Raw genomic sequence first — 27,456 nt, forward strand, 5'->3', positions numbered from 1 at the left:
CTCTTATTAGACTTACAAGCTTCATACCATTTAATCCTTGGTCCTCATGAGAGTGGTCATAATCTTTTGATTCATTGTAGAGACTTCAATTTAACCATGATTCAACCTTAACAACAAAATGTATATGGCGAGTAAATTGGGGCAGATCAACTACTGTTTGCAGAATTTACAAAATTCAACTCTCTCTTCTGGGGTTGTCAACTAAAAAACCTGTTTGTCACAAAGGATCAATTTGCCACTTTCAACGTGCGTTATTAGACTAATATGACCGACGCAAAATCTATGTATATCTCTTTAAATCCTTTTTGTATGATTCTTAACACAACTACTCATGATTTTCTAAGAATTTGTTATAACTACAACAATAATTAAGTTAAAACCGCATTAGGATACAATATCACATGTTGAAAACGTTCATGTTCAATATTGGAGATATTTTACATCAACCATCAACTATCCTAACATCACAACAACCATGAGAAAACAATACAGTGTAGGTTAAATCACTAATAAACCAAAAACACAATCAATTCAACTATCAAAAGTCACATTATGTCCTCATCTTCTCAATCATTCCCCATCACTTATACTCAAACGTGCTTCACTTTAAGACTATATGAAGTATAACATGTTCTGGATTTATTGTATAATTAATCTTCAATAATGAATGGGTTTTCATATAGGTCTAAAACTTCAACAAATGGGCCCCAAAAAACCAACATGTAATTTTTGTGGGACCAAGTCCAAATGTGACACAAAAAGACAAATTGAATATCCTAAGTTGTCTCGGGCACAAAGTATCATTGCACCGAAATTAATAATATCTCCAATCTTTAATAGTAATAAAAATAAGAAAAAAATCACTTTTTATCCAATGTATTTGAACTTTATAGTGGATGAGATGCATTGATTATTTAATGAGTCTAAAAAATAATTTTCTCTTATAAATAAGATCAGAAAAAATTCATTGATTCAAGAAAGAATCAATGGTCCAGATACATTAATTTTTCAATTAACCTAAGAAATACTATTGGTATTTTTTTTATATTAAACACCAAGAGTAATTAATTAATCAAAGAAAAAGAAAAACAACATTTTTTCACTTTCACCAATGACACATGTGATGATGGCACTCTTGCATTTTCCACTCCAATGTAAAATTCCATTTCAAACCTCTTAGGTCAGATACACTTTTTTCTCTCTTTCATCTATCCAAAAAGAAAACCACACTTTCACTGCTGATGTCTCCATCTTTCTTTCCCACTTCTCTGACCACATTTTCACTTTCTCTTAAGTAACTATGATTCTCCATATTATTAATAAAAAGTTTTAACTTTATCAAATCAACACCAATTATTATTTATACTTGAATAAAACTTCCTCCATTATCTTGTTTCTCTCTCTACCAACATCATGACCAACTAACAATGTCCAAAAAAACCAATAAACCTAATAAAAAAACATATGAAATTAATGAATTGAATGATGCTACCAAAACAATTTCCACTTATAGTTTATTATGTACTTACACTATTGAATATTGGGCTATAGGTAACACTACACATAGATATGAAAAAACAAAAGAAGAATAGGAACCGTACATTAAAATTAAATTACATTACATAACCGAAAAGATATGATTCTTCCTTCACTTTATTGAAAAGAAGAGCTTTACAATTTACACTACCAAGGTAAACTAAAAAAAGAAGCATTCAACAAAAGAAAGAGCTTTTTCTTCATGCTACATGCCCATAACTCTCTACTTTGACTATTTCTCTCCACAATGTTGTGCAAAATCTAAATCTAAATCTTCTAAAGAAAATGCTAAAGGCTAAAACATTTTCCTTTATCTTCAACCTGAAAGACATTTCTCACTAGATTTTCCTTGACAATTCTTGTGATAGTTGAGAAGAAGATTCACACTCTATTTCAACAAAAAAAAAAATCTCTTTTTAATTCATTTCTACAAAAATTTATTTAAAAATAATAATTACAAGTATTAAGTTTATAAAAAAAAAAAGAAAAAAAAAAGATGAATCTGTTTTATTTACCTCTGGAGGCATTGAAGGATCTTTTGCAGTGTAAAATGGCTCCTTGAATCCCATCTTGTTGCTGTAACAGTGAATCATCACGGCGTTTAGACGACACTAACGCCGGCGGTGAAGCTGCCACTGCCGCTGACGCTGAACGGCTCTTTCCTAAATGTTTGTACACAACTCTAAGCCCTGCCGGAATATTCCCCTGTTTCAGGCTCTGATTCTGAGTACTCTTTGCACTGTTTTCTTCACTTTCAGGAACGGTTTCCCCTTCCTTTGCCACTTCACCTTCAACCTTGTTGTCAGTAGAAGCAGAACCAAACTTTCCTTCTTTTTCACCATGACTGTACCTACGAGAAACTCTAATGTATAGAGGCTTCACCATTTTTAAATACTTGTGCATAACTACTTCCTTGGAGAAACGTTTCTCTTCCAAAGGTGATAATGCTTGATGTTCTACTTTCTGGTTCGATTGGGTTTTGTTGTTGTTGACGTTTCCTTTGGAACTGTTGTCTCTAGTGAAAAGTGAAACAATAGGAACTTCTTCAATTTTGAATTTGATTCTATTTGGTTTTTGTTTCTTCTGTGTTATCACAGAATCGGTTTTTGGTTTCTTAAGTCCAGACATGAAGACGCGAAACTTTGTTGCAGATTTAAGCAATGAAGCAGTGAACTGAGGTTTGGAGTTAGGTTCGGAAGGGTTGTTGAGAAGGAAAGAAGAAGGTTTCAACTCAACTATCTGTATATCCTCCGAAGGAGACAGTGAAAGATTTGCATCATTTCGTTCTTTGCTTGAAGGGGAAAGTGTTATCTTAAACTCACCACCACCGTCAGATTCTTCATCTTCGTCTTCATGTGATTCGTTGTTAGGGTTTGTTTGTTCAGAAAGATGATCTTCTTCGTCTGGTGCAGTAAACTCTAAGTCGAAAAAAGGACCTTCGTCTTCGTTGTCGTCGTTATCATCGTCGCTTTCAGTGGTTGCGTTATCGTTTTGAGATACGGCGGAGAGGATGGTGGTGGTGGTTTCAGAGGAAGGAGAGAGTCCAACAAGACCAGCAGCTCGCCAGTATTTGAGTAAGGTAAAAGCTTCCATAGTTGGGAGAGCCAGTATAGTAAAATGGGTATGCAATAGTGAAAGAGAGAGAGAGAGAGAGAAGAAAGGGTTTAGTTGATTACGAAAGTAAATAGAATTGAATAATGGAAGAGTATGGTGTGTTTTGTCTGTTAGTTTGGTTGCAGGATAGTCATGTGAAAGAGGTCAGATAAATACGGAGAGAGTAAATATTGCAGAGAGAAGCAGAGGAGAGTAGAGAGAGTAGTGTGTAGTGTAGCTTTCATTATTGTGAAAATTCAATGCCTCTAAACAAAACGCTATTTTTTCCGTGAGAGGAATCTGACATCTGTTTTATGCACTCCAACAAAAGAAAATACAAATCCTATACTTATGAACACGTTACTTTCTGCATTTCTTTACTTGTACTGTATTTTTATATGGGTGTTTACATATTTTGATACTATTATAAATAAATATTCAATTTTATTAATATCAAAATAAATTGTCAAGTTTAAATGTTAATTAAAACGATGATGGCAGTGGATTTGAGTTCATAGTTCTTTGACTTGCGGAATATAATAAAGTGAATCTCTTTGCCTATGGAGGTAAAAAAAAAATTATATATTGTAAACATTAGTGATGGATCCATCAATTTTAAAGGTCGTGATATTTACGGATAATTTGAGTTTGAACAATTTTTTCATAACTTTCAAACAATTACGTGGGAGTAAATAGAGGATTAGTTCTTCTTTATAAATTGGAGAGAGAATTTCCTCCTTTTTAAGAAAATCAAAATTCGTTTCTAATTGGCATATCATATGTTTTATATCGACAAGATGGGTCAAACAATAGACATACGTTTAGGTTAAGCAACGCAAGCCACAATCAGGTGACTTGAAGTCGCGCTCGTCCAATTATTTTAACGACCATTTCACAAATTTTTTGGGTTGCTTAGACCATGAGTTGCTCCTTTTTAGATCCAAAGCAATTATCACACTCCACGACCTCTCAAGCATGAGGCTTGTAATTGTGAAATGATTAAATTGGACATGTAATGATTTCTCAAAAGCATACGACGATGAGTCCCTCAAGTCCTACTCAGGGAGAGTTCCTCCGGCATTGTTTGGGGCAAGTCCCTTAAGCATTGTTTATGGAGGATTTCTCAAGCATTGCTCTGAATGAGTCCCACAAGCGTTTCTTGGGAAAGTACCTCAAGCGTTTTCTTTGAGAAACATGTGCGACATTTAATGCTTAAGCATGATGACTTTTGTCTTGGGAGTGTACAGACATTATGAACTAGGTATTACTTATGGCAGAGATTGTCTTACTTTCTAACTGTAGGCACACACATATGTAAGGGCAATGTTAGCCTACGTGAAGCAAATTTCTCATCCACGCTATCATCATGTTTTCTATATCCTTCCAAAGTAATTTTTTCTCCGCGTTTTCTATATCCTCCCAAAGCAAATTTTTTATTGGTTCTCCAATTTCAACCCCACCTTCCATTTTTTATCTTCCCAAGTGAAAGTATTGAATTTCTCCTTTTCTCTCGTCCTTTATTTTTTTCAGAATGTAATTTATTAGGGATTTAGATGAGAGTGACAATGCTATTGAGCCCTTAATAATATGGAGCATGTAAAGAGGTAGAGACACCGTGTTATAAACGTTAAGCGTCCTAATGGGACAAGGGATTACAAACTTTTTGAATTAGGGATGTTTGGAAATTATGATAGTAGTTTTGATTCTAGTAGTGATCATGACCACTTTTCCCATATTCTTTCCTAAAAAAATCAGGACCATTGATGGTGTCTAGCTCTTTAAAACGCTTGGGATTTGAAGATTATAAGATTGTCTATACAATCCAGGAAAAACGGATTCCTATTGTAAGGACATAAACATGTCCGATTCGGGCGACAAGTTCGACGAAAATTTAGAGCCTTATTCTCAAGAAGAACGGGTTAACTTAGTTGCATATGTCAGCCTGTCAAATGAGTTTTTCAGCCTACACATCCATGTTGTTCATGAATTGGGGGCATTTATTCCTTTTACACTCTTCGAGTATGAGGTCCTTATGACCATAAATGTCGTCCTTTCTCACATATCCCCCAACAGACAAGCCTTTATAAAATTGTTCGAGATGATTTATGGTCGCTTGAAAGTCACACCCACTATAAGTGTTTTCCTTTCCTTCTATGGTACTAAGGCAACAACCAAAAGAGGTTGGGTGACACTCAACGCCTTTCTACGAATGGCCCTCTTCACCTCCACTAGAATAAATTCAAGAACTAGAAGAGTATGTTCATAAGGGTGAAGGGGTGAGATAACACTTCTATGGTGATATTCAGAGATGAAGGCGACTATATCTTTCCTCTATATTGGTCTGACAACTTTATGGCCATAAACGACTTCAATCATGATTATTTGATTGTCATATAGATGGAAATAGTTGAGATCTTGGAAGAATTCACCATTGTGAACTCCCGGGAAATAGTGGAACTTGACCGCTATGATGACTAGGAGAAGAAAATTGATGATCACTTGCGTAAGTTTATTTTTGTTTAGGCGTTTATGATCATGTTGTTTTCTCGATCTAATATTCATTATTATTTGGCATAATTAGTCACTAAGTCCTTTAACTTAATTTAATGTTTCGCTTTAGTCCCTTAATAAAAAAACATTACACTTTGGTCCCTTAAAATTAGTTCTGTTAGCATTATTGGTCCCTTCCGTTAATTTTTCTAAAAAAAACGTTAAATGTTACCAACCTGGCATGACAACTCAGCAAAATTATGATATTTTTCATGACTTCTTTATTATGATCATCTTTAACATAAATGATGAGATTTTTCATTACTTTTCTATCAAAATATCTTTCATAATTAAATTTTACCATTACTCCTCAATTTATCATCATCTCCAACCCATAATTATTATTTTTTTATGAAATTTGATTTGGTCACATTATCATATTTTTTTCAATCCAGAATATTTCTTAACAAATTTCTTCATCCATTAAAATCATCTATTGTCTTCCACCAATTAAGAACCACAATAAATCCATAATAAATCAAGAATTTATCATTGTTCTTCATAAACTCTAAGAATAAAAAAAACTATGATCCATCTTTTTTTCACATTGTTTACGCTGAAAAATGGTAAACAACCGCTGATCTTCGACTACGGGTTACTTGCTGGATCAACCAGTGAATCCTAGGACATAGTGCCAAATAGCCGTTTAGTTTTTTGTTTCTCTTGTTTTCATGTGATCATTTTCGATCGAAATGAGTTTTCAAACACTACTTGTAAGAAAAAAGGTTAAATGTCGACTTCGACTAACAAAACAGTTTAAAGGAAATGATAGGAAAAAACTGGAAATGTTGAATAAAGTGATTCAAATGACACTGAAGTTAAATGAAATGACTAGAAACTTTGAATTTAAAATAAAGAAATGGTAATTCATTTGATCTTACATTCTCTCAATAATTCGCCTATTTCTCTATACGCTGATACTTTGAGTTTTTACTGACATTTTTGTAATACAATGAACACCTCTAATTCAACATAATGAATTCCTATATATACAAATATGAAATAACTACTCCTAACGTTTATATCTTCAGACTCCACCACGTAAAGTCCTGCATGCAGCACGTTTCTGTGATTTCTCCATGTGTCTCTTTAGAAGGAAACCTGCAGGCATTTATTGATATTTGAACGTAACATTACGCGTCCAAATAATCACCATGCCGACCACTTTGCCATTATCACGAGGACTGAGCAGTCGATATTTCCACATGGTTGAAATATCTCTTATACCATTCGTAAAATTTACCAAGTCCAGATCCTGGTCGAACCAAAACGTCTTCGACTCTGCCCCTATTTGTCGAGGGTTTTCTCCTGTCGAAAATCTCAGTTAACAAATTACCCCAAAAAAAGGTCTCTTTCGACGTTTCTAGGAGATATGGGCATTTTTTATCTTTCCAAACGCTAGTCACCTAGTGGACTGATGTCACATTCATCATGACATTTTTCTCAACGTCACCTCAAAAACGTGCATTTCCCACTTCCCATATCACTACTCATCATGGTGTTGAATTTGTAGGGTAGTGTAGCTACGTGTAGTCACTCACCTCGGTTTCTTATCTATGGAAACACCATGTGCTACCTTTCTTGCTTCAACTGCTAAGTTGAGAAGACTTAATAGTCTCAACTTTTTCTACTATAAATACCTCAACTTCACCTTTTCACCGTCTTTCCAACATTTTCCATGAACTTTGCTTTGAAACGGTTTCTTTTCTCCAAAATCTTCCAAAAAAACTCACAGTTCACCAACAATGGCACCTCCGAATAAGAATATCAAAGCCTTCAAGGAACCTGTTCCGCTAGCCTACACGTTGCACAATGCCACAGTGATTAGGAATAAAGAGTATGTTCTAGAACCTCCTAACTTCAAATCTACAAATATCGGTTACTCATTCCTTTATCAATTTCTGGAGAAAAAAAACATGCTTTCATGGGTCCTATGCTTGACCCTGTAGAGGGTCTTACTAAGTCTACAGACTTCTTTCCTGCTTACCATGGGACGAAACCCATAGTTAGTGTTAAATAACCTATGAGCTTAGAGTACCAAACCAATGCTCTACGAGTTTTTCGCTCAGCTCCCCCAACCAAAAATGATGACTATATCTCATGGCTAGATAAGATAGAAGCGAAAATGAGTGAAATCTGGAAATAAATGGGTATCTTCGACCTAATCCAACTGTCGAGGATTGGCCCTTCGTACTTCCAAATCCTCTTGGTCGCTTCCTTTTACTATTGGGAGAGTACGACTAACACCTTTCAACTTCCTGATGGCGATAGCTTCGATCCTAATGAGCAGGACGAAGATAACATTGAATTCAACAGTAATCATGCTGGCTTCACAAGGTACACTAAGGATTACCATGTCACTGAAACCACCGAAGCCACTACTGAAGAGCATATCTCCTTCTTGGCTTTATGGCTCTCTAGATGCGTGTTTTATTGCAAATAACTGAAGGTGGAAAAGAGATATTTAACCTTTGCCAACCAGCTACATGAAGGAAACAATGTATGTCTAAGCCAACTGATATTAGGATCTTTATATGCATCCCTAGGAGATGCCACTGAAGCCTTAAGAAACATCAAACCAAAAGATAACATATCACTTGTTGGACCATTTTGGTTACTTCAGTTGTAGCTTAACTCCACCTTTGAAACTTTGTTAAAAACCAAATTCCCTGACAATACAGATCCCATCATTAGCGATCGACGGGTCGAAGGCACCCGATTCCATCTTTTAACTCCCTCCGACAAAATCAGGTCAGATCGAGAACCTTTCTGCCTCTACGCCGTGATGTTTTCCAAACATTATAGTTTTACTGAAAACATGGCCCCTTTCTCAAAGAGGACCCATGGACTAGAGTGGTTTAGTCGACCACTTCCAGGCAAAGGCCAAAAGGAGAAAGAATCCAAGAAGATTTGGGCATCAGTTCTAATGTTGCGACTCCTTTCTATCTGTCTTGAACCATCCAAGGATCATATGAGGATCCTCAACTATCAACCTAACTTGGTGTCCCGACAATTTGGTATCACCCAAACCATTCCTCGACCATTCTATCAAAAGAATAGTGAGATGTGTCTTAGCATCATCGATTATTCTTAAGATGACTACCTCTAGAGGCTAGTTAGGCATGTTTACCGTCAACCTACTCTTATCCTCTTTGGCTTTGAGCCCACTTACTATTTAACTCAAGACTTTAACAATTGGTAGAGAGCCTATCATGGCAAAGAATTTATGGATGCTGCGATCATAAAAATGAGAGTCTGAAGTCTGCGCAACGAGTAACTCCGACTATTCTGGATTTATACAGTTTCAAAGGCCACCTTCATGTCGACATTAGACATGTCAGGGTCGAAACTCCCATACACGAGGGTGAGAGAAGCAGAGAATCTCTCCAACATCTTCTTTGTCTTCTACTTTCCATTCTTTAACCTAATATTTGGTTATGTTTGATCCCATCCGTCGAACACAGGAAAATGACGAGGGACATTGCCAACGCTCAATTGGCACTCACCCAGTTGAAGGTTGAGGCAACCTTTTCCCATCCTGCTTAGGTATGTATTCCGATGTCGAACACAATTGTTCGACATTTAATATCTTATGCCTTTTTATTAATCTGACCTTGTTTTCCCTGCCTTCCTGGCATACAAGTTGCTGATACCGTTGTAAAGGGAGGATCTGTCGCAACAGCTACTAAACCTGTTGCAGCGGACAACTCATCCCCACAGCCTCCTCCACACGAGAAGAAGACCAAGGGCACCGGTGCAAAGAAAATCCCAGCTAGTCCCAAAGTGGCTCTGACTCCCAAAGCAAGCTTAGGAAAGAAAACTACTGCTGGTAAAGCTGTGAAAGCGACTCCATTCGCTAGGAAATTAGCATCAAATGAGAGCGCCAACTCTAGTCCTGAAGGAGAGACTTCAAAGGTAATTTTAACCTCTATATATTACTCATATTTTCTATATGTCAAATATTTACAAATATTTTTCCTTAAGGACAAACCGGCAGCGTAACATGCACTTGCATCGACTGCTAAACCAACACTAACCAAAAGTTCGCCAGCACATCAACCCTCTATCACCGCAATTTCTGGAGACGAAGTTGACAAGCCCTTAGAGGTTGAAGACAACACTTCTCACCAATCAACCGATAAAGCATCTCTTGTTGATTCTTCTTCTTCGACATCAATTGATGAAGAAAAAATCTACATGGACATGGACGAGGTTTCTCCAGAAATAACTTTAGATAAGGGAGTTCCTCAATAGACAAACCCTCATGTAAATCCTCAACCCTTATAAGAGATCTAGACACAAGATAACATTGTTGATGTTTCCAAAAGTGTCGAATATCCTACTATCGTAACTGCTCCTAGCATGGAAAAGAATAATCCCGACGCATTAACCGCCAAGAATAAAACTCTGCTAGCCAATCCTTTGTACCAAGAAGAAATGGATGCACTGAACAAAAATTGATCCCAAGGCCTATGTGAGAATGATGCTTAGGAGTCGCTGCAACTCCATTACAGATGCTCCAATTCTTCGACCGTATTTGGCAGTGCAACTGGGCCTGAGCCTATTTCCGATACTCTGAAGCAACTAAAATCCCTTGTCGAGGATGTCAACCTTTTTGAAGCTTTGGAAAAGGACTTCATATATGGAAGTAGCGTTAAAACTCTTATGAAGAAAATGGACGTTCCTGATGCTCCTGCCGAAGTGGTCAACTTTATAGTTACTTTTGGCCCTCCTTTTGACCATATTTAGGCCGACTTTCAATGCAAGCATGATGCCAAGACCAAGATGGCGCCCATAGCGACCGAGAGATCTAAATCATGGAATTCATCCAGTGAATCCGACCAGCATGCAAAAGAACTTGAAGAGAGCCTTCGCCAGGAAAACAATGTTATCACTACCCTGGATACTTGCTAGCTGGAAGAAAGAAATATAAGCTTTTCAGAAAAAGGTGCAAGCCGATGAGGCAGAAAAAACCAACCTCCGGAGAGTCATCCAAATCTAACTGGACGAAGAGACTCAAAGAGGTATTCAATACTTGGAAACAGTTGTCGCTCTAGATAACGAGCTTTCAACCTATGCTTCAATTATTTCTCAAGTTGATCGTCGACTCAACTCTGCCAAAGTTCAATACGAGTGACTCAAACCTAATTTCCCTTTCTATGATAGTAGCTTAATTTGATTTTTATTGATTTGTCTTTCGCCGCTTGTGGTGATGTTTTGATGTTAAAACAATAATGTATTCCTTTCATGGCACTTTGACAATGTTAAAGGCTATCGATTCTCTAAAGCCTTATTGATTTCATGAAATTTACTTATTATTCTGCATCTATGTGTATTTCCTGCAGAATAGGCCAATACCACTTTAAGTATTATCCATTTATTCATAGGGTTCGACTCTCAAGATTCAACTCTTCTATCTCATATGCATTGTTCGAGAATGTTTGCAGAATTTTAAAAGGTCTTTCCTAATTTTGGGACCATATTCCTAATAACCTATCTCTTCGATCCATAGGCAATATGACCTTCCAAACTAAGTCACCATCATTAAAAGTTTTGGACTTAACTTTTTTGTTGTAAGCTTTAGCAACCCTCTCCTTTTGTCTTATTAAGACATCTAGAGCCGCTAGCCTATCCTCATCTAACTAAGTCATCTCGTTAAACATCATTTCCCAATAACACTCGGTTGGGATCTCAGATTTCCTTTGAATCCTGACCGACTGCAGGTAGATTTCCAATGGCAATATTGCTCATGCCCATAAACAAGTCGAAAAGGTGTATAATTGGTTGACTCTTTAGGAGTATTTCGACATGCCGATAGAACTTGGTTTAAAGTTTTATGCCAATTCTTTGTCTTTTGTCCCGCGTGCTTCTTAATCAGACCAAACAATATCTTATTGGTCGCTTCGACCTGACCGTTGGCCTGAGCACAATATGATATCGAGGTTACAAGTTTGAAACCCATAACAGAGGCGAACTCCACCATTTTATGCCTTGTAAAAACTGAGCCTTAGTCAGTGGTAGTGTCAGGTATCCCAAATTTGTATATGATATGGTTTTGGATGAAACTTATCACCTCCTCTTGGTCGACATTAGGTAAAGGGACAACCTTTATCCACTTAGTGAAATAATCTACTCCTACTAAAATATACATATGCCCTTTTGTCGGTGAGGGTTTGATTTCACCAATTATGTCTAAAGCCCACCCTCTGAAATGTCATGGCTTTACTATTGAATGCAACTCACTAGCAATACATGAATGCTTCTGACACTCTTGGCAACCTTTAGCGAAGTATATGCAATATTTCAACATAATTGGCCAGTATACACCTAGTCGACACAACAACCACTTCATCTTATGACCATCCTGATACGAACCACATGATCCCTTATGTACGTCAGATATTGCTAAGTAAGCTTCATTTTCTCCTAGGCATTTAAGGAAATGTCCTTCAGGATCATTTTTTAGTAACTCATTACCCATCACTACATAGCTCAAAGCTCTATACTTAATCTTTCTATCGGTTGTTCCTGTTGGGTTTTGCAAGTATCCAACTATGGGTTTTCACCAGTCTTTATCTGACATTAAGTTAATGGCTAAAACTTCATAGTTCATACCTCTTTCAATTTCCAAATCCTCCAGATCTTGTGAATCTTCGTGTTCTTATGCCCCCTGATGTTTTGACATTGACAAAGTGTCTAGAACGTTTTCTTCTGAGACTAACTTTTCTTTAATCTCAACTAAATCTTCCAACCTCTCCCTCTAAATTTTATACCCAGAGGCTATTTAAGCCAAATCATTAGCCTCATGATTCTCCAATTGAGGTATATGATCGACCGATACATGGTCAAATCGTTTCAAAAGATTATTAGCTTTGACAAAGTATAACATCAAGTTATCTTTAATGCATTTGTACTCCTTCTTTAACTTTCAAATTACCAGCTTAAAGTCTCCTTTTATTTCGACTTCTCTTACCCCTAAGTCCAATAAAATTTGAAGGCATGTTATCAAGGCTTCATATTTGACTTCATTATTAGAACATGCCCCCTGAATTTTGTATTTGAACTTGATGGGTATATTCCATGGGGAAAGGATATAGGTGCCTATTTTGGAGTCATCTTTATGTTTGGAACCATCAAAGTATAACTTTCATGGTCTGGTCCCTACATATGCCTCCATTCTCTTGACCACTGAATGGTCGACAATGAAGTCTGCAACAATTTGTCCCTTTACTACTTTCAAAAGACAATATGTTAATGAATATTCAGTGAGCGCTAAATCCCACTTCCCATATTCGACTATGCAGAATGGGCTTTGATAGCATGTGCTTAATAATATCAAAATGAGAATAAACATAAACTTCGACTGGCTTAATGTAATGCTTCAATTTAGTAAACGAGAAGTAAAGGCACAAACATAATTTCTCAATTGAGTTATACCTAGTTTTCACATCTATAAGGATTCGACTGAGGTAATATATGTCTCTTTTGCCGCCATTATCATCCTCTTGTGCTAACATACTGCGTATTGTCAAATCCGACGTGGTTATGTACAATTTCATGCTCCTATTTATACTTGGAGGTAACAGTACTGAAGGCTTCCTTAAATATTGCTTGCTATTGTCAAAATCCAATTGATGTTCGACCCCTTAATTAAGTTGCTATCTTTCTTGAGTCGAAGGAGTGGCGAGAATGACCTGATTTTACCACTTAGGTTGGAGATAAATCTTCTTAAGAAATTGATTTTTCCTAACAAAGATTGGAGTTTTTTCTCTGCCGAAGGAGGCTTGAGATCTATAGTTGGTTTTGTCTTGTTCTAATTGATCTCTATGCCTTTTCTGTGCACCACAAATCCTAAGAAATCCCATGGCCGTTATTATGAACTTGCTCTTGAGCAACCTTTCAATTTCTCCCTTGATCTTCGACATTATTTCTTGCATGAATCTCCTTGGTAGTTGCTTCACCGACTTCTTCCCCGACCGAATTGGTAGTTTTAATTCTACCATCTCTCAACTTAAACATGTCATCTCATTGTAGTCTCATGCAAAGCAGTCTTTGTATTCTTTGAGCAACTCAACCAACTGCTTCTTCATGTTCGAATTAATCTTGGCATTAATGTATGTTGGTCGTTTCACTGCTCCTTCACCCAAATCTATTTCTTCTATAGGATCTTGGGTTTGAATTTTTTTATTAGTTTCAAGCGGGTCTTTATCAAACCCCAAAGGCTCGTTGGCATATATATAGTCGAGCCTCCGACTTTTTGAAGTTGTTGTCCGGCCCATAGGGCCATCTCCGATGTTTTTGGAGCTTTCAACATTGGCCTCAAAAGTCATATCCTGAGCAATTTCAGCCTCTAGGGCTGATTTTATTCTGTTTTCAGCCATGTAGGCCAAAATCCGAGCCAATTATTTTGACTCAGCAATCATCTTCATTGACCATTGTCCACCCTATAGGAGGCAGACTTCTATCTTCGGCGGACTTTCTCTCTACCTGCTCTTTGTTCCAGATAAACCCATAATTTTGGTGTAAGTTCAAAGAGTAAGTAGAGTGTTTCTTATAGGTATGCACCTCCTCTGCAGCATAACACGGTGGTATCTTCACCAGATTCTTATCAAAATGTCTCTTTTCGACCTTGCCTATTTTAGCTCTGTAATAACTCTAGTCGGCCTCTATATTCTCAACAATTCCATCCTTTCTCCATATGGCAACCCTTTGGTGCAGCGTTGAACGCACTGCTCCAAACCCATGGATCCACTCACGTCCAAGCAAAAAATTGTAGTTCGCGTTGGACTTGATGACCATAAACAAAGTTGGCCTGGATGTCAAACCAACTGATAGATCCACCTGGATCACGTCTAGGATATTGCTGGTTTTGCCCTCATAGTTGGACAACACCATGTTATGGGACCTGAGATCTTCGTCAGTTTTCCCCATCTTCTTAAAAATTGAATACGGCATCAAGTTGACCGCCCCACCCCCATTGACAAACACCTTGTTAACAACCTTGGAGTCCACCTTTCCCCTAATGAAGAGTGGCTTCAGATGATACATCATGCTAGGATCAGGCCTCTCAAAAACTGCATGATATTCTACGACCATGCCATTATTCATGACATAGTAACAAAAAGGCTTCTGGTTGGCAGTCTCGTCTTGAACAAAATATTCCCCGACCTTAGAAAATTTCGACACCCGATCAGATTTGGCCGACAACGCCGACATTATTCCACAATTAATCTAAAGGTCATCTTCAGATTCGTCGCCGAAGTTATCCTCGACAATCACGTCATCTGACCCTGGAGTGTACTTTGGCTCTTTCTGTCTAGGTCGGAGAGAATAGAAAGGCACATAGGCATCCTCATAATGAATAGAAATATTAGGATCTTCATCTTCAGGGTGTGGAGTGTAATGAGGCTCCTCCCCCTCGAGCTGAGGGGTGTAATCTACAGCTTCACCCTATGACTGATGGGAGTGTTCAGGAGTTGCTTCTCTAACCATGAGTCCTTCTTTGATTGTGGGAGGTTTCGAAGTCATTTTTGGGATGTACTACAGTCGTTCCTCTTTGTTGAATCCCTTAGAGTATAGTTTCCCATTAGGCCTCGATGCTGGCGCTTTGCGCTTCACCGCTTAGACCTCACGCTCATTTGTCGCAACTTCTCTTTTAGCCTTCTTCCTCCTCTGGTGACACCTCCACTTCATACGCGTCATAGGGTTCTTGCCTTTGTAGGTCAGAGGGACCTAGAATTTTCCCTTAGTCTCTTTCTGGGCCTTGTCATTGGGCATTCTTGCCTTGGGATTGACCTCCTTCCATTTCAAATGATTCACCCCCTTTTTGTCGAGGGGCTTCACCCACTTATCTTTGGGTGCGCTAGTAGGTGGTCTGAAGTTTTTATTTTGAGGCTGTTGAAACTACCGTGTATATTCCTTGTTGCTACGGGATATGCCTCTATTGTTAGGACCAAATCTAGTTGTTCGACCTCCTCCCCGTCCACGTCTGAGGTTAACCCATCGAGTGCTTTCTAGTTTCTTTGTCGCTTCTTCGTCGAACACAACTCTATAACATGGGCACATCATGGTTTTAGAGTCATTGAGCTTGCAACATTCAAGGAAGTCAATTAATTCCTCTTCAAACTTGGATAGACCTTTTGGCAGTCATAATCAACAATGGTGGAGATCTTCTCTCTCTTGTCGACATCCATGTTAGAGTCGTAAGCAGCTTCCACCATCAATATCTCTATGGGCTCAACATAACGGGCCTCCTCCATCTGCACGGGGTCTGAGTCAACTTTCATCGATGAATTTGGCTTCTCGCCAAAATTCAATCTTCCATCATTCAGAGCTTTCTGGACCAGATCCTAAAAAGCACACATTGAGAAGTTTTATGACCCAGAAAGTTATGATACTTACAAAAACCTTTCTTATTCCTTTGCTCAAAAGGAGGAATTTTCAAACCAGGGGGTACTAAAATTTGACCATATTTGACTAACAAATCAAAATTTTCATCATATTTTGTAATGTCGAAAGTGTAATATCTGGTGGCGAACTTTTCATTTTTGTTACTTTCGACAGGATTTTTCCCTTTCGATGGTTTTAGCAATTTACAGACATAAGGAGGTCCAAGATTCAATTCAACCACATTTACCTCACCTTCTTCAGAATAATCATCACCTATGTCAGGGACATGATCGTCCGCCTCTATGTAAGCAACTCTTTCTTTTTTTATGGAATTTACTTGTTCTGGATTTCTCAGCTTTTAGGCGCTTAACCTGGAGAACCCTATCTGCAAGTTGGGTCATGTCTCTCAGGTACTGAGTATCTAATTTCTTTCTAATTGAGTAGTCTAAACCGCCAGCCATTTCGACCAACTTATGCTCAGGCACCTGGGTGAAGCACCTCGACTTTAAAAGTCTGAACATATTCAAACGGTAATCTATCGACTCAGGGACTTTGCGCCTAACACTTGCCAACTCTTTCATAATAATTTTCGATTGTCCCATATAAAATTGTTCATGGAATAACCTTTCTAACTGACTCCATGATTGGATAGAATGGGGAGGGAGAGTGGTGAACCAAGTAAAGGCATTTTTTGTTAGAGAATTTGGGAAGTATTTAATTTAAAATTCTCATTATTCGCTATGCCGCCTGCCTCGGTTTGATATCGTGCGACATGTTTGACTGTCGATTCGTTAATGTCTCCAGTGAACTTGGTGAACTTCGGGACTTTCCATCCCTTGGGTAACTCTGACTGTCGAATGTATTATGACAAAGGATATATGAAATTTGGCCGATGGAGTCCCACATTAAGGTCATTCTTGGCCAAAATTTGTTCGACCATATTTGTCATGTTGTTTTGTCCTACAAAATTATTTTTGTTAGACGTACCTAAGTACTTGGTCAGCATTCTGATTTATCTGCACAATTAGAGGCCTAGGGTTGGTATGTTTTATTTGTTCTACTTCTTCCCCATTAAGGGGGGGATCTTGCTGCAACCCTTGGTTGTGGCTCACAGTGGTCTATGCTAACTCATTCTTAGGAGTTTTGACCACTATAACATTGAATATTTGTGGATCATGTCGCCTTTGCACCAGGGGTGTGCCAAAGAAATCAACGATACACCTCATTTGACTTGCCAAGATCTCATATGTTTGGTTTGTATTTGCAATCAACGGGTTACAAGTAGTTCCCATTTGTTGGGTGAGAGTATTCACTAACTCAAAATTACTCTCGTTCATTTTTTGCCTCATAGCCATCATAGAGGTCGTATTCAAATATGATGTATTTTGGGGGATGTAATTTATCCCTCCTGGTCTAGCCATATTATTAATGGTCGATGCTGAGGCATTATAAGGGTTGTACAATGGCGTCTTGGACATCACGTTGTCACTAAAGGTTGACATACTTGGTTGTAAGTTTGCCATCGCAGATGTTGGCATACCATAAGGGTAATCTCTGCTAGGTGGTGGCATCGAGAAACCAAATAAAGGTCTCACAATCGCGAGTTTATTAAGAGAGTTCCCTGAATGCGGTGGGGGTGTAGCCCCCTGCGATGACATCGTTGCGATTGCCGCTGTTGATACCACCAGAGCAGTCGTTCTAACCGGTGTTGAGAGAACTGGCTCCTCAACCGTCGAGACAGTCGGTTGTTGTGTTACACTTTGGGAATTATTTTGGGGATTAACGTTATCTATGGGAGGACGAGACATTCTAGACAAAGCTTTACCACTCCTTAATTGCATACAAAATACCCATAAAGTATTCTTTAAAGAAAAAGGAAAAACAGAATACTATTTAACAAAGGAAAACAACAAGGAAACTGCAAGAATTAGGAACTTAGCACATGTCCCACCGGATGTGCCAATTATTTTATGTTGAAAAATGGTAAACAACCGCTGGTCTCCGACTACGGGTTACTTGCATGATCAACTAGTGAATCCTAGGACATGGTGTCAAATAATCGTTTAGTTTTTTGTTTCTCTTTTTTTCATGTGATCATTTTTGACTTGTTCGAAATGAGTTTTCAAACACTTGTAAGAAAAAGGTTAAAATATTGACTTAGACTAACTGAATGTTTAAAGGAAATGATAGTAAAAAATTGGAAATGTTGAATAAAGTGATTTAAATAACACCGAAGTAAAATGAAATGACTAGAAACTTTGCATTGAAAATAAAGAAATGGTAATTCATTTGATCTTACATTCTCTCAACAATTCTTTTGTTTCTCTATATGCTGGTACTTTGAGTTTTTAGTGAGATTTTTGTAATACAATGAACACCCCGAATTCAACATAATGAACTCCTATATATACAAGTATGAAATAACTTCTCCTAACGTTTCTATCTTCAGACTCCGCCACATAAAGTCTTGCATGCAACACGTTTCTGTGCTTTCTCCATGTGTCTCTTCAGAAGCAAACCTGCAGGCATTTATTGATATTTGAACGTAACATTACATGCCCAAATAAACACTATGTCGACCACTTTTCCACTATCGCGAGGACTGAGCGGTCGATACTTCCACATGGTTGAAATATCTCTTATAACATCCGAAATTTTTACCAAGTCCAGATCCTGGTCGAACTAAGACGTTTTCGACTCTACCCCTATTTGCTGAGGTTTTACTCCTGTCGAAAATCTCAACTAACACATGCATTTTGAAAGAAGCAAAAACTAAAAAATAAAAAAATCTCTCTTCCACACTTAGACCACCACCACCCTCAAATCCCTCAGGCCACCTTCACAGAAATCAATCCTTCCTTTTTCCTCAACCCAAAAACTTTTCACCTCGAAATCCGTATACAACAATACCAAACACAACAAACACTCGGTAACAGACAACAAAAAGCAACATTAGAGAATAAAAAGCGACACCATTATCGGACCAACACTATACAACCTCCAAGTTTCACTACCACCACACCAAATCACAACTCAGGAAATAACAACATCACAAATCTGAAAAGAAACGAACCAAAAAAAGAAGAGGAGAAGATTTTTTTCCAGATTCCATAATCACTTTCGACACCTTCTCTTACACGCGAAAACCGTACTAGCGCCGAAAATAGAGACCCACCCCCGTCGCGCGTTTTACGGACTCCCTCAACACCTCTCAGTCGCATCTTAGTCTTCTTCGCCACTCCAAGTATAATAATCACATCATTTCACATTCCAACAGTTGTTCTGTTTTTTTTAAATAAAAAAATAAAAAATAATTGAAGATTTGTTGTACTATGTTAGGGAGAGAAGAAGAAAGAAGGAGAAAGAGAAGAAAGAAGGAGAAAGAGAAAGAAGGTGACATCTATAGGTTTCATTAGAGAGCCATTAGGGTTTTTTCCAAATAATGAATATAAATGAAAATAAGTGAAGAAAATATGAAATATATTAAGAAAATGTGAAATATATTAAAAATGAAAATAAGTGAATTAATAAAATTAAAAAATTCCAAACAAAAAATCATGTTAGATTTTAAAAAGATAATAGTAGTGCCACGTAGACAAGTTAACATTTTTTTGTAAAAAAATTAACGAAAGAGACTGCTTAGGCTAACGACACTGTTTTAAAGGACTGCATTATAACATTTTTTAATTAAGGGATCAAAGTGAAACAATAAATTAAGTTAATGAACCAAAAGATAAATTAAGTCTTATTACTTTTATTTTTGCAGAGAAAATGGCTCATATAAGTGTTTCCGAGTGGAAAGCACTTCACGCGAAGAAGAAGAATGGTCAAGGCGAAAACTGGCTAGATTACCCTAAAAACCATTATGGTGTTCTTTTGATCAAGGGAGAAAAGAGGCATGCAGAGAGGGAGACAATCCTTTATCCCCGACCTATCATGACTTTAAAAATGGGAAAGGTTAATACAATTTCCTCCCCCTACCCAAGCCACAAAATAGATGTGTTTAACCTTTAAAACCATCATTCTAGAGGACCATGGCGGAAAAGATCATGAAGGATCACCCGTAAGGGTAGACATCTGTAAGGCTTCTCTAAAGGGTGCAAAGCCGCTTGTAAGAACAAGATTTGGTTTTGCATCTGACCTTTAGTTTTGACGATAACAATGTATTATTTCTTAGAGAACAATTTTATACATAAATGGTTTTTATCTAGTGTGTAACTTTTGTTAACAGGTTCTGACTCTGAAGCATTAACGTTTGACGCCATCAAATTCTAGAATCAACATACTCTGACTCTGAAGAGATACAAGTGTTTTACAAGATGTTGTCAATTTCTAGAAAGCTCTTAGACAACGGTTCTGATGAACATTTGTGTTAAAGCTTCTGACTATGACTCTAATTGAAGAGCCTCTGAAGGATTGTCATCCTTCAAGGTTATGTGCTCAAGTTTCGAAGATTCTGAAGAGCAAGATTTGAAGACTCTGAATACCAAGTTCTGAGGAACTGTGTCAAGACTCTGCAGACCAAGATTCTGAAGATTTTGACAACTAGTCTCTTGATCCTTCTAAGCATGCTTCAACATCATTTCATCATAAGCCTTTGAAGATTAGAAGATAAGATCAAAAGGTTTTGCATCAGAAAAATAGTACATAGTACACGATCATCATTCCCTCCACTATGCTGATTTTGTGGGATAAGGACAATACTATTGTACCATTTTGTCTCATATATGCAAACCGTTACACAAAGAGACAACTACAATTTGCTATTCCAATTATACCCTCCAACGAATCTTTTAACTGCCTAAAAAAGAGACTTGGAAGAATTGAAGAAGTCACTAGCGCTTACACTATTGAACATACACATGCTCTCTGATATAGTAAATATTTTATTTGTATAGTATTTGTAAACACACAAGAGTTGTTGATCATTATTGTGTGAGATATTCATTGTATTTAACGTGTGTTAATATACTTTCTTGGAAGCATTCTTTGTAAACACAAACTTGTAAATCTCAAAGTTGTTTGAGTGGTTTCCTTGAGTGACTAGGTTTTAGTCATATACTCAAGAAGACAAAGATGGTTTGTCTTTGTGGTGTATGTAATCCGGTTTTGATTGTAGTGGATTAAATCCTTATTGAGAAGGTGAAATCACCTTGGTAGGGTGGACTAGAGGTAACTTTGTTAACAGCGAACCAGTATAAAAATAACTTTGTTATTTTTCTTGTTCGTGTTATTGGTTTATTGAGTTGGTTTTGAAAAAGTTTTTGTTTTTAGAAACCAAATTCAAACCTCTATTTCTTGTGTTTCTTGCCACCTTCAACGCTCTCCCTCTAGAACGAGGATTTTTACTTTAAAAATTAAATGGACCATCACTTCAACTTTATTGCTGACTTCCCTAATGATCAATGGATAACGAGTCAATTATAGATTACGCATATGTCTAGTTAGGTGGATGAGGCGCTCACTGAGGTCCAAGAATGAATTGTGGGTTTTAGAAAAAATGTTGTTTGAAAAACTTTTATAAATATTTTAAGAGTTTAAAACCATTTTAAAAAATGTTTATAAGTTTAGCAACAAAAATTAAGAATGTAGAAAATATAATGCAGAAAATAAATAGTTAAAGGATAGAGAAGTAACACCAGAAACTATAGAGGTTCAGTCAAAAAGAAAAGACATGATGATCTCCCTGAGATTTGTTATTGAGAGTAACTAGTAAATCCTAATAGCTTTTAGTAGGTTGAACTTTCGAACCCCCTTATACAAGAAAAAATGAAGTTTTTGGCTAACTTCCAACCAAACAACGGAATAAAGCGGTTAGTCTTCCTTCCAAACGGCAGATTAAATCGGTTGGTTTTCTTTCCAAACAGAAACTTGAAGCGGTTAGTCACCAAGCTAAACCGAGATTTTACACAGACTTATCTCGAACCTAGTTGAGCTTTTTAACTAGACTAAACTCACTAATCAAACTAAGTTTTTTATCGGGCTGACCACTAACATATGTGATTTTATATTGGGCTTATCTCGAACCTAAGCACACTTTTAACCGGGATGAGCTTACGAACTAAATCTGAGTTTTTACCAAGATAATCATGAACCAATAAACGATATTATACAAGGCTAAGCTCGAATCGATGAAAGTTTATAAGAAGGTTGAGCTTACGAACCAAAACGACGACTTATACTCTAAATCCCCAAATCAAAGCTTTTAAAGGGTTTATCTTTGAACCCAAATAAAAAATCCCTTATGGATAAGTTGTTCAACCAAGATAAATATAATTCTTGATAAATTTACAACAATACCCCTTCATAATACAAAATTTCTCACTATACAAAAGAACTTTCTGAAAAGTGCTACGACTAAAAACATGTGAGAGAAAGTTTAAAAATATTTTAGTGAGATAGATGAGTGAGATAGTCAACTCACATTTCTTGATGTAAAAATAAGAAGTGAGTGACCTCTATTTATAGACTAGAGAATGGTACAAAAAAGGAATTTTACTTGGGCCAAAATTAATGAGCCAGTGGATTGACATCTTATTTCAATCGGTTGGATGACCTAAAAATAATCGATTAGAAAAGTAAAAAAGGAAAGAAAAGATCCAGAGAGGATGTCGTTCATTAAGACGTTGTCCCAAACAATTAATGACAACTTTTGCACAAAACCAATCAATTGGGTATAAGTTTCAATCGACTAGAGATATGTGTTAAGTGTTGGAGGATCCAAGCCTAAAAAGTGTTGAAACTCATGAATCATTAGTAATGGCGTTGCAAAAGTGTAATGAAAATGACACACAAACACTAAAAGACCAATAAATATTATCGTCAATAGTGTGATGCTACCTGTCACCTATTTCGTTTTCCACATACAGCCTTCAGATAACTTAGAATATAAGTAGACCAAACAAGCGACCCTAGTTGTACTCATGGATCCACTCAAAGTCATCAAAATATTGCAGGTAGATGACATCCACATAAGTGACACTCTTATTCACAAAAATGGCAGTGCCAACCAAATACAACAAGTACGCTCTCATGTTATATGTTATATGTTGCACAATCTTCTCGTCATCATTAGGTTCTTGTTGTGCTCTAAGTAGCTCATTTGTGTACACCTTCTCCAGGAATCGAAACCTAGCATGAGCCCCTCGGGTGGATTCAAACTCCTTCATGGCAGCCTCTGGGTCAACTCCCGGATAGTATACCATTAACTCTAGTGCATCATCTTTGCTAATCTTCCCATGATCTAAAAGTTTTCCACTAATCGGGAGATGCAGCAGACACAAGACATCGTCCGATGTGATAGACATATGTGGTAGATGAAATGATGATGTCTCAGTATGCCACCTCTCTACAAACACATTAAGCATACCATGATTAACTGTAATATAACCGGTCTTGCACAAGCCTCTCATCCCAGATAGCCACAAAATATTCTGAAAACACGACTCATTAGGATGTTGCAACCTAGTAATCTTCTGCTCGTGGTTGATGAATTTCAGCGAATCATGGTCCTGTAGAAAAATAAATCATCGTCAATTTTTTTTAATGTTATAACAAACATGATTTAAAAAGAAAGCTTAAATGCACTTTTGGTTCTCCTACTTTAACAATTTTTAACTTTTAATTCCCCAATTCTAAAAACCAATTTTTGGTTGGTCCTCCTCTCATTTTGCATACGTATTCCTGATGACTGAAATATAAAATAATTTTTTAATAATGTGGCAATAATGACTTGGATAATTTACTATTTAATATCATTTTACATAATAAATTAATTTATTAATAATTTTAATTTTTTTAGAAATTTATTAATATAAATTTCAAAATAAATGTGTTTGGGCCTAACTTAAGGCCCATTCAATCACAAATTCCTTCCAACCCACGTGTATACACAACTTATAGTTTGGACAAGCTATTTAAACACTAATTAAAACTATAACAAAAACAATGTGTGATTTATTTTAACTTGATACCGACCTTCTAATAACTTTGCTTATACCTCGAACAAATCACTTTGGATCTTAAATGTTTATTCAAAGGTTACTAGTGTGTTGTTTAACATTGCTTATAAACATGATGTCTATGATTATCCATCAAATCCTCATTTACAACCACAATTAAAGGTTTTCCAAGCTACGAACGTCTCAAATATCTAATTACACTCATAATGATATAGATGTAAGGTTTCTCAACAATTCAAAGTATAATGAAGTTGGATTTGGTTTTGAGGATGATTGGATGGTTCTTGTTCTTACTACTAATACAACTACTGGTTCTTGTTTGGATGAGTTTGTTCTTTGTTGTGTGATTCCCATCATCAACTACATACCTTGAGTGCTTTATTTCTAGCTTTTTAAAGATTCATTATGGATAATGTATGAAGTTTAATTACTCATTAATGTATGAAGTTTAATTACACATTATTTACTTCTGAGATTAATTCATAATACAAATATGCATGGATTAAAAAAGTTGTTTGCAAGAGATCTGAACATTTAATTTTAATCTATTCTCTACAGGTAGATTAAAAAACTTGTCTTTCATTTGAAGTTTGTTGATATTGTTTTGAAGCATGTGATCAAGTAATTTATGGTGAAACTAGTGCAATAAACTTTCATATATCTTATCCATAAAAAATGATGAAACTAGTGGAATCATGAACCATCACCATAAGCAGCTGCAACATTTTCATTATCGTGGAACCTGCAACATCTTCAAAACGACTATATATAGCAAACATATGAGGGGACTTGCAACATCTTCATTATCATATAGCAATAACTCATCTTAGTACAATACTCCAAGTAAGTAACATCACAACTTTTCATTCCAGATAGATATATCAATTGAAAAAGGATGAGAATATAGTGGTTTTTCATATGAAGTTACGTTAATTTTGTCCCATATCATTTTATTTTGAAAATCTTTTAGTGTTATAAAGCATATTTATGTATTAAACTCTGAATAGAAAAGACATTATGAAATTAATTATTATTAATTTATTTATTAAAAAATATTAATTAATAAATTATCATCCTCAAATTATATTACGAGGATAAAAGTGTGTTTAAGTCTAAAAAGGATAAATTTAACTAATTTTACTTTTCAGTCCCAAACAAATATGACATGATGGTTCAGATAAATCTAACAGCCCTCCTTCGAACTCCTCGAATGCCTAAATAGATGAATCTTGTTGCCTTCGGGAAGATGGAGATAGGAATGCATGAGTAGGTGACACTCGGCTCTAGGGAAAACTAATTTTACTTCTCAGTCCTAGACATGTCTGACAGGATGGTTCAGATAAGTCTAACAACCCTCCTTCGAATCCCTCGAATGCCTAAATAGATGAATCTTGTCGCCTCCGGGAAGATGGAGATAGGGATGCATGAGTAAGTGACACTCGTCTCCTACGGAAAACTAATTTTACTTCTCAGTCCCAAACATGTCTGACAGGATGGTTCAGATAAGTCTAACGGGCGGGCCTCCTTCGAACCCCTTGAATGCCTAAATAGATGAATCTTGTCGCCTCCGGGAAGATGGAGATAGAGATGCATGAGTAGGTGACACTCGTCTCCTACGGAAAGAAGAAGGCAGAGATACATGAGCTCAGAAGCAAAAGGAGGATATACATGAGTTTCAGAAGCTAACGCCTCTACATCAACCGAGTTAGAGGTAAAACGAGCTTGCGATGGCTGACTATCTCTACATCAACCGAGCTAGAGGTAAAAGGAGTATGTGATGGCTGACTATTTTTTCTCCGAATAGATGAATGATGTGTAATATTGTCCTGTCTCAGTTGGTCTTGCCTATCCGCCATAATGCATGTAAGTAAACCATACAAGCGTTACACAGTGAGTACAAGCATGAATCTAACTAATTTTACCTCTCAGTCTCAGACATGTCTGACAGTAAGGTTCATATAAGTCTAACGGTCCTCCTTCGAACCCCTGAGGTGCCTCAGGTACCTCTAATGTTTGAGGTACCTCTGGTGACTCGAGTACCTCTACTTCCTCGAATGCTTGAATAGGTGAATCTTGTTGCCTCCGGAAAGATGGAGACATGGATGCATGAGTAAGTGACACTCGTCTCCTACGGAAAGAAGAAGGCGGGGATACATGAGTCCAGAAGCAAAAGACGGAGATACATGAGCTCAGAAGCAAAAGGCGGATATATATGAGCTCCAGAAGCTGACGCCTCTACATCAACCGAGCTAAAGGTAAAAAGAACCTGTGATGGCTGACTATTTTTCCTCTGAACAGATGCATGTTGTGTAATCTTGTCCTTTCTCAGTTGGTCTTGTCTATCCGTCATAATGCCCGTAAGTAAACCATACAAGCGTTACACAATGAGTACAAGCAAAAAAAAAAATGCAAACAAAAAAACTCTAGAGACATATCTCCGGTTTTTTTAAATCACAACATTGAAAATTTTTAAAGATGTATTTTCAAAATTTTCTACAGCTCTCATCAGCATCAACGACGCTAATGTAGTCCTCCAAATAAACAAAAATAGTACATGGTCAATAAAACTACCTATCAAACACGTTTATCTTAATGTATAAACTATCAAAGATGTATAACCTATATATTTCATAACATAAACATTATTTTATAAAAGTTTATACAAAAACTCAAAAATATTTCGAAAATAAAAAAATTACAAACGGTAAATTTACTTCGGTGTTGAATGAGTTATTTGATGGACTTGATGTTGATGAAAGAAACTTGAAAGTATGTTGATTTATTTTTAAATAATGTCATTTGAGAGAGTTTCATGGAAGAAAGTGTTTTTTTGAGAAATGAGGAATGAGAAAGGGTTATGTCACGTTATTTTGATTAAACAACATCAAAAAATGCATTTTTATGATATATACGAAAATGTATCTCTATAATACTTTTTCACATTGACTTAGAGTTTGATTCAGAAATATTAATTTGAAATGTGTCGAATGTATCTTCGAATTCTAAAGATATTATTGTATTTTCAAAATATGTACAAATAAAGTATATGTATGGTGTTAAAAAATCCCCTAAAATTTTCACGGAAGAGGATCATGGCCTTGTGAATCAACTCTCATATGTTTTGGGACTGAGTACATAAATGGTTGAAAACTGAAACTATCCTAAAAGGTATCCATTATATTTTTACTTCTACAAAAGAGAAGTGCTTGATAAAGTTTTTTCTTCTCTTTCTCTTGAACTTTAGACTTTTCATTTGAAAGAAAATTACAATAAGCATGTCTTTGAAGTGCGTGAATTGGACGCTAAATTATAATTTTGATATATGATTTATATAATTTTTTTATTTTAATTTAAATAATTTGATCTCCTCCCACGTTTTTCATAGAAAATTAATAAGATATTTGTTTTGTAACTTATATTTTTGTCT

The 27,456-nt window shown here is 36.6% G+C and overlaps 1 protein-coding gene across 1 annotated transcript; it reads right to left on the bottom strand.

Moving 5' to 3' along the window:
* Window positions 1-1,570: 1,570 nt before the first annotated feature.
* LOC127120774 (probable membrane-associated kinase regulator 2) lies at window positions 1,571-3,438 on the bottom strand. Its single transcript, XM_051051315.1, has 2 exons — window positions 2,052-3,438; window positions 1,571-1,924 (listed from the first exon to the last, which is right to left on the bottom strand). The coding sequence occupies exons 1-2, from the start codon at window positions 3,127-3,129 to the stop codon at window positions 1,875-1,877; spliced, it is 1,128 nt and encodes a 375-aa protein (XP_050907272.1). The 5' UTR covers window positions 3,130-3,438; the 3' UTR covers window positions 1,571-1,874.
* Between the last annotated feature and the right edge of the window lie 24,018 nt (window positions 3,439-27,456).

The sequence above is a fragment of the Lathyrus oleraceus genome, chromosome 2 (genome assembly GCF_024323335.1).
Source record: "Lathyrus oleraceus cultivar Zhongwan6 chromosome 2, CAAS_Psat_ZW6_1.0, whole genome shotgun sequence".
NCBI lineage: Eukaryota > Viridiplantae > Streptophyta > Magnoliopsida > Fabales > Fabaceae > Lathyrus > Lathyrus oleraceus.

Bases quoted from the DNA above. Each gene is read 5' to 3' on its own strand.
- LOC127120774 (XM_051051315.1), bottom strand. From the start codon at position 3,129: ATGGAAGCTTTTACCTTACTCAAATACTGGCGAGCTGCTGGTCTTGTT. The intron at 1,925-2,051 runs GTAAATAAAACA...TTGTTGAAATAG, and splicing joins ATCCTTCAATGCCTCCAGAG to AGTGTGAATCTTCTTCTCAA.